This window comes from Prionailurus bengalensis, chromosome A1, assembly GCF_016509475.1.
Source record: "Prionailurus bengalensis isolate Pbe53 chromosome A1, Fcat_Pben_1.1_paternal_pri, whole genome shotgun sequence".
Taxonomy (NCBI): Eukaryota; Metazoa; Chordata; class Mammalia; order Carnivora; family Felidae; genus Prionailurus; species Prionailurus bengalensis.
In genome coordinates this window covers 197,950,010-197,963,261 of record NC_057343.1, presented here as the reverse complement: position 1 = coordinate 197,963,261, position 13,252 = coordinate 197,950,010, and the positions used below count along the sequence as shown (strand labels likewise).

Here is a 13,252-nt window from a genome sequence, read left to right as displayed (position 1 = left end):
CGGCCCCTGCTGGCCACAGGTAGTTTCCCCTCCCACACCTCAGACTGCCTTCATTCCACACAGGTTTACTGAGCACCTCTGTTGCAGGCACTGTGCTAGGCACACAGGAAACAGACTCACCATCTAGACTCCCAGCATACCGACAGAGTTCAGAAAGGCCCTGAGAAGTTAGCTAGATGCCCGGTTCTTAACCTGGAGCCATGGATCCCAAAGAGTCCACCAATGGACTGACCGGGACCCATGAACCTCTACATGTCCCTGCAGTTTTCTGAAGTCAGCAGCTTCGGTTGTATTCTTAGAGGGCCTCCTGAGTCAAAAAAGGTTAATAACCAGTCATTTAGTGTAGTTTTCCCCCATTGTGCCAATGGAGAAACCAAGGCTTAGGGAGGGAAAGGACTCACTCACTGAGGTCTCATAGTGAGCGGGGCTGAGCTGGGCCAGAACCAGGCCCCTTCCCACCAGCCCAAGAATCTTTTCCTGTCCATGTCAGAGAATCACAGACCTGCGTGGTTTGGGGTCTAGGTAGAGTGGTGGGAACCCTCCAGCTCCTGGTGGAGTGTGGAATGGCCTTTTCTCTGGTGCCTGAACCTTTGGCACTCCTTGCTGGGGTGACCTGGCCGGGGTGGGGGCTGCGGGCGGCCATATCCCTCAAGGAGACACTTAGTGCCATAGTGAAAACCCATCATGCTTCCCGACTTGTTCTCAGTCTCGCTGCGATAGGATCCCTGGTGGAACTTGCAGGTGTGCTGAGCTCCCTGCTCTCCTGCTGGGATACACTGTGCACCTGCCTTCTGGGTGCAGAAGTGTAAGAGTCTCAGCAATTTTTACAGAAAAATTAGAGAAACCAGACCAGCTTAAGTCCAGCATGCTTCCACTTGTAAAAAAACCAAGCAGGTGTGTTGGGAGGTGGTACATACGTATATCCTTGTGTGATTGAATTCCGCCTCGTGATGGGGTCACAAGAAGGTGGTTAATAGTAATTGCCTCTGGGAAGGAAGAAGGAGAACCTCGGGCAGGAGGTCTTCCTGTTTCCAGTTGTCTACCCCATAGAATTTGTGGTATATATATTTTTTTCACCATTCACAAGTATAATTTTTTAATTTAAGAAATTAATTTTTACCAAAGCAGTATGGGGAAGCAAAGAGAACAAAAAGGGAAATCAGCTGGAATCCCGAACCAAAGAATCACTGTGGCGCCTGACTTTCCAGATTGTGCGCGTGCATGCGTGTGAGTGCTACAGGTGTACGTGGAGCGTCCCAATGAAGTATACACGTCATATTTTAACAGTAGAATGGGAAGACATTATTACCCAAGATCTGTTTGGATTTCTCAAAGTCACAGATCTTCCTCTTGGGTTAGTAACTCTGAGAAGGATTTACGTCTCGTTGGGATACTTGTGTGGGTCTTTGCTGTTGGACAGTCTGCTTTCTGTGCTTGGTACATTGGGAACATATTCTCAGTCATTAAATACCCTCTTCCCATGATGACCCAGGCTCAGGGCGTGCTCAGTCCCAAGAAGCTAGCTCTGGGCTCAGGCTTCTCCCCAAGATATGCTTCTCCGTGTTCCCCCACAGAGCTCACCCCCAGCTCCTCTCCTCTCTGCTTTTCCTGCAGCTGCAGAAACTCCTCCTCGCCACGTCCCACCCGTCCTCAAGCTCCGATACCCAGAAGGAAGGGACCACCTGGCGCCAGGCAGGCCTCAGGTCCAAGAGTCAGCGGCCTTGTGTTAAGGTATTTCTGCCCCCAAATTTCCCGAGGCCCCCAGGTGGGCTTTGAGGGGTATAACCTTCAGCTCTATATCAGGGGGTGTCAAGTTCAGTCGACTTGGGGTTTTCCTCCTTGTGCCTCACACAGCCCTTGTAGCTGGTGTGCTGGGCACTTTCCAGTCTGGGGTTCTAGAAAAAGCCCCGGACTTTCTCATACACCTCAATGTTTCAGGCGCCGTGTTAGACATTGGGTTAGAGCGGGGACAGGGAAGGTGTGGCCTGCTTTCAGCGAGCTGATTCTAACGGGTGATACACAGAAACATGAGATCCTTGCAGGTTGTGGAGACCACAAGAAGGTGTTTGCCTTTCTTCTGGGGGAAGCCCTTTGAGAGTCGAAAGCTCTGTCGCAAACACCAAGGAGTGAAGCAGATCCCTTTTCCTCCTTGGATTCCATCTTCCAAGACTTTCAAAGAGCGATTTCGTAGGTGATCTCCTAGCATTCCTGTTACTCAAAGCCTACACTCCGTCCTTCCCCTCTGGTCCCTGGACACTCCTGCAGGGGGCTCTTGAACACAATCCCATGCCCTCAGGCAGAACCAGGATTTTTTTTTTTTTAACGGCTTTATGGAGGTGTCACTTAAATATCATAAGAGGTACCTAGTTTTAAAGTATAATTTGATGATTTTCAGTAAATCTGCAGAGTTACGCAGCCATGACCACAGTTCAAAGTTGGTTGATTGATTGATTTTTTTTGAGAGAGGGAGAGAGAGAATGTCAAGCAGGCTCCACGCTGTCAGCACAGAGTCTGATGTGGGGCTCGAACTCATAAACCATGAGATCATGACCTGAGCTGAAACCAAGAGTTGGACACTTAACTGACTGAGCCACCCAGGCGCCCCATCCATGACCACAGCTCAGTTTTAGAACATTCCCATTATCCCAGAGAGATCTCCGGCGCCCTCATTTACAGTGAATCCCTGTTCCCAGGCCCAGGTGCCATTACCGAAGGGTATAGCTCAGGGGAGCGGGTGGTCAGAGGAGGGCTTTGTCAGTGAACCCACGAGGGCGAAATCTATGGATGGGAGGCCTGTTAGGAGGCTGGTCGCTCCTTTGTTCCTTATCACCTGAGCATTGCCAGGTGCCACGCGGGGCCTGGCCAGTGGCTGCAGGAGGGGGGCAGAGTGGAGGGGGGCAGTGCGGGCCTCCCTCTTCACTCTGGCCTCTCTCTGTCTCTAGATGGACGGCACCCAAGACAGGAAGGTCCCCACAGTGCAGTCTCAGAGCCGGAGTTGTACGGAACTGCATAGGCACCTCACTTCGGTGCCGTCCTGCCCCCAGACTAAAGCCCGCTCCCCAGACAGGGGCTTGCAGCCGCCACCCGCTCTGAGCCCCCAGCACCCGGCCAAGGAGGATGAGGAACCTGGTGAGGACTGCCCGAGCCCCCAGCCGGCTCCAGCCTTGCCCCAGGACTCCCCGGCACCGGGCAGGGCGCGTCCCGGCACCCAGGTTTCCCGGGAAGACATGCACGCCGTGGTGCAGCTCATTCGCTACATGCACACCTACTGCCTCCCCCAGAGGAAGCTGCCCCCACAGGCCCCAGAGCCAGCCCCCCAGCCCTGCAGCAGCCCTTCCAAGCAGGTCAAGCCCCAGCCTCGGTCCCAGCACCCTTCCAAAGCCTCCTGGGCTGAGTTCTCCATCCTGAGGGAACTTCTGGCTCAAGATGTCCTCTGTGACGTCAGCAAACCCTACCGCCTGGCCACACCTGTCTATGCCTCCCTCACGCCCCGGCCAAGGCCCAGGCCCCCCAAAGACAGCCAGGCGTCCCCTGGCCACCCATCCCCCGTGGAGGAGGTGAGGATCACAGCTTCTCCCAGGAGCACGGGGCCCAGACCCAGCCTGCGCCCGCTGCGGCTGGAGGTGAAAGGACGCGCCGGCCGGTCGGCCAGGCTGCAGCAGCAGCAGGAGGAAGAGGATGAGGAAGAGGACGAGGAGGAGGAGGAGGAGGAAGAAAAAGAGGAGGAAGAGGAGGAGGAGGAATGGGGCCGGAAAAGGCCGGGCAGAGGCCTGCCGTGGACCAAGCTGGGGAGGAAGCCGGAGAGTTCCGTGTGCCCCGTGCGGCGTTCCAGGAGACTGAACCCGGAGCTGGGCCCCTGGCTGACATTCTCCGATGAGTCTCTGGTCCCTGCAGAGCCCCAAGGAGCTCTGTCCTCACTGCACCTGGCTCCCGAGGCCTACGACATGGAGGGGGCGCTGGGCAGCCCCACGGATGAGGACAGTGGTCAAGACCAGCAGCTCCCACGGGGACCCCAGATCCCGGCTCTGGAGAGCCCCTGTGAGAGTGGGTGTGGGGACACGGATGAGGACCCCAGCTGCCCACGGCTCCCTTCCAGAGGTAGTCGGAGTCGGTGGTCTGTAAGAGAGGGGGCAGGGATGGGGTGTGGCATACCCCACTGCGCTGGGAGCCAGGAGCCCTGTGTTGGGCAAGTCCCTTCCCCTCTCCGGCTGTCGACTTCCCTTTCTGTGCAATGGGCTAGTTGGGCGGATCTTCAGAAATCACCCACACATCTCTGAGTTTTTCATCACGCATGGGCCAGGCACCACTTAATGAACACGGAGCGAGATGCCTGCCCTCATGGGGCTTTTGTTTCAGTGGGGCAGACAGGCAATCACAAAGTAAATAAAAAAGGAAGATAATTACAAATGGTGCTAAGTGCTCTAAAGAAGACGTCCTGGGTGATGGTGTGACGAAAGGAGTGAGTCTATAAATCTAGCTCCATAATGACGTTGAATTTTATTTTATTTTTTTTAAGTGTATTTATTTATTTTTGAGAGAGAGAGAGAGAGAGACAGTGAGAGCACAAGCAGGGGAGGAGCAGAGAGAGAAGTGGGGCGGGGGGTGGGGGCGGTGGGGAGAGACGCAGAATCCGAAGCAGGCTCCAGGCTTTGTGCTGTCAGTGCAGAGCCCAACGCGGGGCTCGAACCCACAAACCGTGAGATCATGACCTCAGCCGAAGTCGGACGCTCAACCGGCTGAGCCACCCAGGTGCCCCTAATGACGTTGAATTTTAAATGGTAACAATGGTAGAGCTGGTAATAACAGGTATCTATTGTGTATTTGTTGTGCCAGACACTGGTCTAAAACTTGACACAGGTTATCCCCAGTGACTCCTCACAGGGGGCCTGTGTGGCAGGTACTGTCATAATCTCCATTGCACACACAGAAACTGAGGCACAGAGATTGAGCTGTCCATTCAACCCTCGAGTCCTACATCCATCTGTGGACCAGCCCTGAGCCCCTGGCCTTCCTTGGGGCTCCCCACCCTGCTGTACTATACTGTTTGGCCAGAAGGGGTCGCTCTCGTACCTACCTGCTCTTCCCCAAACCTTGAGTAGTCGGCCAGGTGTTAATGTTGCTGAGACCCTGCGAATGACGGTGACTTTGAGTTGTTCCTGCCCTTCCCTAAAAATGACAGAGGATTTTGGGTCACATGCTTGAAGGGAGCTCTGCCTGGTACCAGTGGAAGTTCGGGGTCTCCTCCAGAGGGAAACATCTGGTAGTGATGACGTGTTGGGGAATCTTATTTTCTTCTTTTTCGTCTTCTTTTCAGACTCTCCCAGGTGCCTCATGCTGGCCTTGTCACAAAGGTAGATTTTTGGAAATCAGCGGTTTATTATTCCATGAGTCTGTGTCCTATTGGGTGTGTGTATGGCGGTGGGGGTTGGGTGGTTCATCAGCCTGTGAGCCTGCCCCTGCCCCCCATTCCCCTGCCCTCATTGCCGTGTGGAGCCCTTGGTAGCCGGGCTCCCTTAGAAGGGAGGTCTCTGCAGGCCCAGGAACGTAAGGAATTAAGGGTTTGGTTCAGGCCATTTCATAAGCTGTCCTCTTCAGAACCAGGGAAGGAATTACTTCCTTCACGGGGGAAAGGTGATAATGCTCCGTGGCTTTGGGCAAGTCTTCTCCTCACTTGGGGTCTCAGGTCTGTATAAAATGAGGAGGGTGCTGATGCTTGTCCTGTCCCCACCCTCCAGCAGATTACCCCTGTGTGTCCTCCAAGAGCGATACGCTGCTTTGAACTCCTCTAAGCCAGGATGGGGGTCTCCCAGAAAACTCCCCAGCACCCACCTCTGTGGGCAGTAGAGCCGGGCTCTGTCATGGTGTCCCCTTACCCTCCTTGCATGCTGGGAGAAGTGGAGCCTTCTGCTGACTGGCCTCTTTCCTTTCTGTCCTCCCCGCCCCCACCAGTGACCCTCCTTTTGGCAAGAAGAGCTTTGAGCAGACCTTGACGGTGGAGCTCTGTGGCACGGCAGGTGAGCCAGGGGCTCAGCTGGTAGGGTGCCCTCGGGGGAGCTGGTGTGACTTCCGGCAATGAGTCCCCCACCCTGAACAGCCCCTCGGGCAGTTGTGGGGGGTGCCCCACTGAGCCCTCCCTGCCACCGCTGCTCGGGCTGCACAGGGTCTTGGGATGCCTGATGAGGGTGCTATAAGGGGGAGAGTCAGCAGGTCAGCTGCAGCAAGCCGCACATGAGCTAAGGGAGAGACACACGTCTTCCCCTGAAGGAGCCCGCAGTGTTATGTGGGAGACAGGCTCCCACCATGACGGGTGCTGTTGCAGACGCGTTGGTTCAGAGTATGTACGAGAGCGCCGGAGCATGGAGGAAGGGGCGAGGTGGGGCAGGGCGGGAGTGTGGCCTGGGAAGATCTGCAAGGCATCCAGAGCAGGGGGCTTGTGAGCCGGGCTCGCAGGATAGGCAGAGGCTGGAGAGAGGAGGCAGCGAGAAGTAGATCCCTGGCAGCAGAATCTGCAGGAGCAAAAGGCACCCAGGGTGAAAGCCTTAGGTGCTCCTGAGGAGAGGTGCGCCTGGCATCACCACATCGCGGAAGTGGAGGAGGGGCCGGAAGGAGCAATCACAGAAGGCTGAGAGGGATGCCAGGCTGAGAGTTTGAGCTTGATCCTGCAGGCTTCAGGAGCCCCAGACGGGAAGAGATCTCGGGCATTTAGCAAGTTCCCTCTGCACTGGGGAGGATGGAGGCCAAGGTCAGATGCAGGAGCACTAATGGCACCGTGGGGGTCCAATCCAGGTGGGAGGTTTGACCTGCGGTGCCTGCCTTTAAGCTCCCTGGGGAGACATCAAAACAGTAGGGAGAGCAGGTCGAATGATTGGATGGAGAGCAGGAGGAGATATCTCGAATGACCGGGAGGCTTTGGCTACCATTGCCGGGCTACAGAGGGATGGCAAGTGGATTTTATCACATGCCAGCTCAAGAACTAACCGTGGGCTGCGTGAGTCCCAGGCCACGTTCAGGCTCAGCCACCAGTGCGGTGTTCGATTAATGATGCCTGCCATTCATTGGGTTGGGAATGTGGTGGTACATACACTGCTTATTTGCCATCCCAAACCAGACCCTCTGTCCCTTGGAGGAGTGACCCGTTTCCACCTCACACGGTTCTCCTCTTGCTTGGCTAGGACTCACCCCGCCCACCACACCTCCGTACAAGCCCACAGAGGAGGACCCCTTCAAGCCAGACATCAAACACAGCCCAGGCAAAGACAGAGCTCCCGGCCTTCCCAGCTTGGAGGGCCTCCAGCTCGAGGCCGCCGCGGGGGCTGCCCACAAGCTGCCAAAGAAGCACCCAGAGCGGAGCGAGCTCCTGTCCCACCTGCGGCATGCCACAGCCCAGCCAGCCTCCCAGACTGGTCAGAAGCGCCCCTTCTCCTGTTCCTTTGGAGACCACGATTACTGCCAGGTGCTGAAGCCAGAAGGCGCCCTGCAGAGGAAGGTGCTGAGGTCCTGGGAGCCGTCTGGGGTCCACCTTGAGGACTGGCCTCAGCAAGGGGTCCTCCAGGCCGAGGTGCAGGCCTCCAACAGGGAGGAAGACAGAAGCCGTGACGCCAGCGCCCCCGCCAAGGACAGTGTGCTACTGCGAGACCACGAGATCCGCGCCAGCCTCACCAAGCACTTTGGGCTCCTGGAGAGCGCCCTGGAGGACGAAGACCTGGCCTCCTGTAAGAGTCCTGAATACGACACTGTCTTTGAGGACAGCAGCAGCAGCAGTGGTGAGAGCAGCTTCCTCCTTGAGGAGGAGGAGGAGGAGGAGGAGGACGATGAAGAAGAGGACTCGGGGGTCAGCCCCCCTTGCTCTGACCACTGCCCCTACCAGAGCCCCCCCAGCAAGGCCGGCCGGCAGCTTTGTTCCCGCAGCCGTTCTAGTTCCTGTTCTTCCTCCTGCCGCTCCCGGTCACCAGCCGTCCGAAGGACCTTCAGGTATGGATGGGTGGCCTCAAGAGGGACAGCGGGCAGCCGACGACCCCAGTTCCCAGGGTGCCAAGGGAGGGAGGAGCCCTGAAACTGGGGCTGAGTCTCCGTGTGGCCTGTGTCCTGGTCAGAGGCCCCGGAGGTGGTCTCCCTGGGAGAGTTGTGGGGCAAGTCCTGGAGGCAGGGAAAGCCTGCCGTGTGGCAGTCAAGAGTGACCCAAATCTCTTGGCCCCAGGAGAGGAAGAATACCCACTTCCTGGCTGCTTGTGGCTTTATGTCTAAATGAACTTGTCCCTTATTCATCCATTTCCTGCTTTGGACCCAATTTAATGTCTATGTGACCTTTGCATGTCAAAGGCAGATTAGCAGAACTCTAATCTTCGTTCTAAAAATAAGACCCGGATTTAAAGCAGCAGTAAGGTTATTCCCATCTCTTGGTCCTGCTGAGCTGTGCCAGGACTTCCAGCCAGTCAGCTGATCCCCTGGGAGCCGCTGTACCTTCGCACAGGGATGATGCATCATGAGCCTGTTTGCTCAGACCATCTTGGCTCAGTGAACTGGTCTGAAAGAAGGAGCTGGTCCAAAAGTCAGTGGGGAGCTGGGCAGAAAGAATGGAAGTTTGGCGCATTTTGGTGGAGTCAGGTTGCTTCTCTCCCTGATCACAGCAGGACCTGACCTGACCTGGGGAGGCCTAAGCGGGGTCAGGACATGTCCCAAATCCTCTGCCTGCCATGCACCTGAGTGACCACTAGATGGTGCACTTGGGTCTAGAGCCATGCAGCAGCCACCTGGAGTGCTTGTTACCTTGCAGCTGCATGGACCCCACCCGCCCGGTGTCTCAATCTGTACATGGTGGGGGAAGGGGGGGAGTCCGCAGTTCTAACTAGCTCCCGGGTGATGATGTCACCAGAGTGCCATACTCTGAGAACTAGAATTCAGGTAATAGAAAAATATCTTCTCGTAGAAAAACTCTGCTTTGTATTTATGTATCTACACCAGTAGCTCTTAACTGCCTGAAAATCTGATTAAAGCAAACGCTTCTCTTCCCTTTAAAATGTATGTAGACCTGTAACTGGGCATTCAGTTTGAGGGGGGTTGTAGACTCCCCTGACACTAATGTCAAGAAGCCCTGAACTACCTGTTAATCAAAATGAGTTTCCCTAGCGATTTCTCTAAAAGCCCTTCTCTGTAATAAGCCAGGATGATTGGTCAGACCTCTCTCTGGCTCCATTCTCCTTTTCCCAAGGGTCACGGGGACTTAAGTGACTAGGCGTCCACATTAGGCAGCTTCCTCTGCAACATTGAGTAGCTCAGAAGCTACGAAAGGTTCTCTTCTTTTTGAAACACATCCTCCAAGGCTGGAGCTGGGGCTTCCTGGCCTCCTTTCCCTCCTGACCGGCTCAGGGGTGTCAGGGCAGGGCCTGTATTCATGAACTTGCCTGCAAAGAGCTGCGAGCCTCTCTAGAAACTCCCATGGATTCGCCTTTTCCTCTTCTTGCTTTTGGGCCAAGTTCAGGGCTGGCTTTTTGTGCTCACTGGAGAAGATTAATTGGTTGACTCGGTTTTTGCTCAGCTGGCAGAGCTTGGTGCCTGGCAAGCCTGGTAAAGGAGTCATCAGCCTTCTCCGGGCTCACTTTTTTAAAAAAATTTTTTTTTTAACATCTGTTTATTTTTGAGAGACAGAGAAACAGAGCACATGTGGGGAGGGGCAGAGAGAGAAGGAGACAGAATCCAAAGCAGGCCCCAGGCTCTGAGCTATCAGCATAGAGCCCAATGCGGGGCTCGAACTCACAAACCATGAGATCATGACCTGAGCTGAAGTCGGACGTTCCACCAGCTGAGCCACCCAGGTGCCACCTCCCCCCCCCCCCAGGCTCACATTTCTTAAACCTGTGCTTCCGATCCCGGCTCTGAGCTGGTGTCACAACACAAACCCCACAGTACCTTTCGATCACTCTCAACAGTTCAGGTGGGCGAACTGCCAATGTGTTACCAATGGATGATGACACTGCGATTTGTTGCACTTTAAAGTTTGCAAGTCATACCCCCTTCTATTACCCTGTTTAGCTTCACAGATGCTCTTGGAGGGCGCATCTGCTTCTTACCCCCATTTCATAGATGAGGAAGCTGAGGCTCAAAGAAGTTCAATAGAAAACCATAGCAAGTTTGGGGCGCCTGGGTGGCGCAGTCGGTTAAGCGTCCGACTTCAGCCAGGTCACGATCTCGCGGTCCGTGAGTTCGAGCCCCGCGTCAGGCTCTGGGCTGATGGCTCAGAGCCTGGAGCCTGTTTCTGATCTGTGTCTCCCTCTTTCTCTGCCCCTCCCCCGTTCATGCTCTGTCTCTCTCTGTCCCAAAAATAAATAAACATTGAAAAAAAAAATTAAAAAAAAAAAAAAGAAAGAAAACCATAGCAAGTAATTATTGAGCAGGTCTTGAGCCGAGCATTTTCTGATTTGATCCTCACAAATGGCCAAGATGGCAGTACGGTCAGTTCTCCCTGTTTACAGTTGAAGAACTCAGGCTAAGGGGAGGTGAGTAACTAGCCCAAGGTCGCCCAGCAGGAGGTGGCAGAGCCGGGATGCGAACGGATGCAGGCTGTCTGAGCGGAGAGTCTGTGTTCTTATCCTGCGTGCTGTATTTCCCAAGGACGCAGACAGTATGTGCAGAGCCCGGACTCCCCCCTGCCTCCCATGCTGTGCTCCTTCCAGTCCAGCAGCCTGGCTCTCTGGGGGAGGAGGCGGTGTGCAGACAGGCGGGAAGACGCAGGCGTGTGGCATCCGGGGGTCTCCCCGGGCGGCGCATGTGGGCTGCTGAGCCTGATAGCCAGACTGGACGTGGGGGCTGTGAGGGCCGGGTTGCCTCGTGCCTGGGCGCCAGCCATTAGACAGCAGTGGGTCCAGGATCAGCAGACCTCCTTCTGGCTCTGGCTTCCCCACGTTCCATCCTTAGGCAAACCCATATTGAACCTGAGCCTCAGGGTTTTCATTGGAAAATGGGGAAACGTAAGACCTCAAAGGTTGTTTTCCCCCCATCAGGTCCCAGACAGTGATGAAGTGAGAGGGCCTTTCCACCCTTAATGGCAGAAAAAGGCGAGGTTCAGACGGGTTGGGATTTCGCGACACGGTGGTTCCCAGTGATCTCGTCCTAGAGGCTGGCCAGAGGCGCCGGTCACATTGTACAGAGCCATGCCCAGCCCCATGCCACTGCTGGGGACGGGGCGGGGGCGGGGGGGGGGGGGCGTGCTGGGCTCCTTCTGCCTTCATGAGCAAGTTCTAAAGAAGCGTGCCTCGCTTCTGGGAGCAACTCCACCCGCCCACCCTGCCATGGTCCCTCCTGAGAGTGAGTGCCTCTGGTTTGCTTGTTCACTGACAGATGTGAGAGCAGAGGACCGTGTTCAGACGGAACGCCAAGTGTCCGGCATGCCAGGAAGCGGCGGGAAAAGGCCATTGTAAGTGATCTGGGGCCCCGGAGCCCGGAGTGAATGGGGAAGAGCAGGGGCATCAGGACGTGCAGGGGCTTCATAGACCCGAAGCTCTTTGAGGCCAGCTGTGGCCTGCAGAAGATAGTCACGTTTCTCTCACTTAAAGAGGCACCAGGGTCACCAAAGGGCATCAGAGGTGGCATCGTGCAAAGTGCGGCCGAGGGACTGGCAGTGAGGCATGTAGTGGGTGGTGATTTTAGGGCTGAACGTCAGAGGCTTAGCAGGGCCGAGAGGGCAGGCTGCGGTTGGGGGCGGGGGGGAGCAGAGCAGGGCCAGCCAGGCCACAAACCAGCCCTGGTACCACCCTCTGTGTGACCTTGGGCAGGTCTTCCAGCTTCCCTGAGCCTCAGTTTACTCATCCATACACAAAGGAGTTGGGCCCTGTCCTTCCTAAGCGTCCCCCAGCTTGATCTGGTCTGAGGGACCAGGAGAAGCCTGCTTCTTGCTTCCTACTGACCCCCCTGATCTTCCCCCAGAGTTAGTTTATGGGCCCAGGCTATGCCCGGTGAACCCACTGCAAAGCACCTAGAGAAAATTCATCAGGAATCTGCAGTGGGGAGCCGGAGCCAGCCCCTCCATGTCACTAGAAAGAAGGGAAGAGAAAGTAAGACAGATGCTCAGAAAGACAAACAGGCTTGCACTTGATTGCTTTCCTGCATAACTGGCACTTCCGGGCAGAAGCAGGGAGGACACATGAGGTGTGTGTACCCCAGAGGTACCCAGCTGCCTGCGGGCAGGTACTTACAACCACAGGCTGTGCCTGGAGCATCACCTTGGATTCCACGTGTGACCATTCAGCAGTGGGGCCGTGCCTGGCACGAGCAAGACAGACAAGGTCCTCATTCCCGTGGTTGGGGCAGAAGGGAGAGAAAGGCAACAGACTGGTAAGCAAGGAATGAACACTGTAATCAGAGATTGGGAGAGGCGCGGTGGAATTAATCACATGAGGCTAAACTCTCTGAAACAAACAGTCGTGTTTTGACTAGTGGGGAGGATGTGTTTACATGGCAGTCTAGGAAGGACATCTGCGAGGAGCCAGACCCTGACAGATGAAAGGAGCCACCACGTAGTTTCAGGAGAACCATGGGGCAGAGGCAGGAAAGAACTTCCCAGAGTAAGGAGCTGCAAGGAGGCTGGGGGAGGGGATTCCTACACTGAGCAGAACCCAGTTCCCATGGTTGACAGCAGAGGCCTGCTGTGGCCCCTGTGCCTTGCTTTCCTCCCTGCCAGCTGGGAGATGAGAGTGGGGTGGTTCCAGATGGCTTTAACCTGTTCCCCGGAGAAAGCCTGTCCAAACCAGAACCTGTCACTTTCACCCACGAGAGCACAGGTTTCCAGGACGCAGCCGGAGTTTCTCCAGCGGGTCAGAGCAGCGATGGCATTCCCTGGATCCAATCACAGATTGGAGGGGAGGGGAGGGCACATTCCATCCTGGGTTGCTCCCCACCCCTCCTTCTGCTGGGCTCTTTTAGGGGCCCGCAGCATGGCACCCGGCTCACCTGAAGTGACCCCTTAGTCACAGTTGTCTATGCACTGCCCTGGCAAGACTGAGGATAGCGGTGACCCCAAGACCTGTGTCCTGGTCCCACTGCCTTCCTCCCAGCTTACTGTGACCCCCATAACGACCTGGTTTCCCATGCCTGCCCATTCCCATCCTCGGCAGTTTGCCTTTCTTTCTTTCTTCTTTTTTTTTTTTTTTTTTTCAACGTTTATTTATTTTTGGGACAGAGAGAGACAGAGCATGAACGGGGGAGGGGCAGAGAGAGAGGGAGACACAGAATCAGAAACAGTCTCCAGTCTCTGAGCCAT

The 13,252-nt window shown here is 55.6% G+C and overlaps 1 protein-coding gene across 2 annotated transcripts in view; it reads left to right on the top strand.

The window, feature by feature from the left end:
• Positions 1–13,252, top strand: part of PPARGC1B (PPARG coactivator 1 beta) — a 111,982-nt gene that overhangs the window by 86,427 nt on the left and 12,303 nt on the right. For both annotated transcript variants that reach the window (XM_043598182.1, XM_043598177.1), the window contains exons 4-9: positions 1,615–1,731; positions 2,943–4,098; positions 5,315–5,351; positions 5,950–6,014; positions 7,173–7,971; positions 11,335–11,410. In XM_043598182.1, the coding sequence (XP_043454117.1) occupies positions 1,615–1,731; positions 2,943–4,098; positions 5,315–5,351; positions 5,950–6,014; positions 7,173–7,971; positions 11,335–11,410 (2,250 nt within the window). The remainder of the gene's footprint in view (positions 1–1,614; positions 1,732–2,942; positions 4,099–5,314; positions 5,352–5,949; positions 6,015–7,172; positions 7,972–11,334; positions 11,411–13,252) is intronic.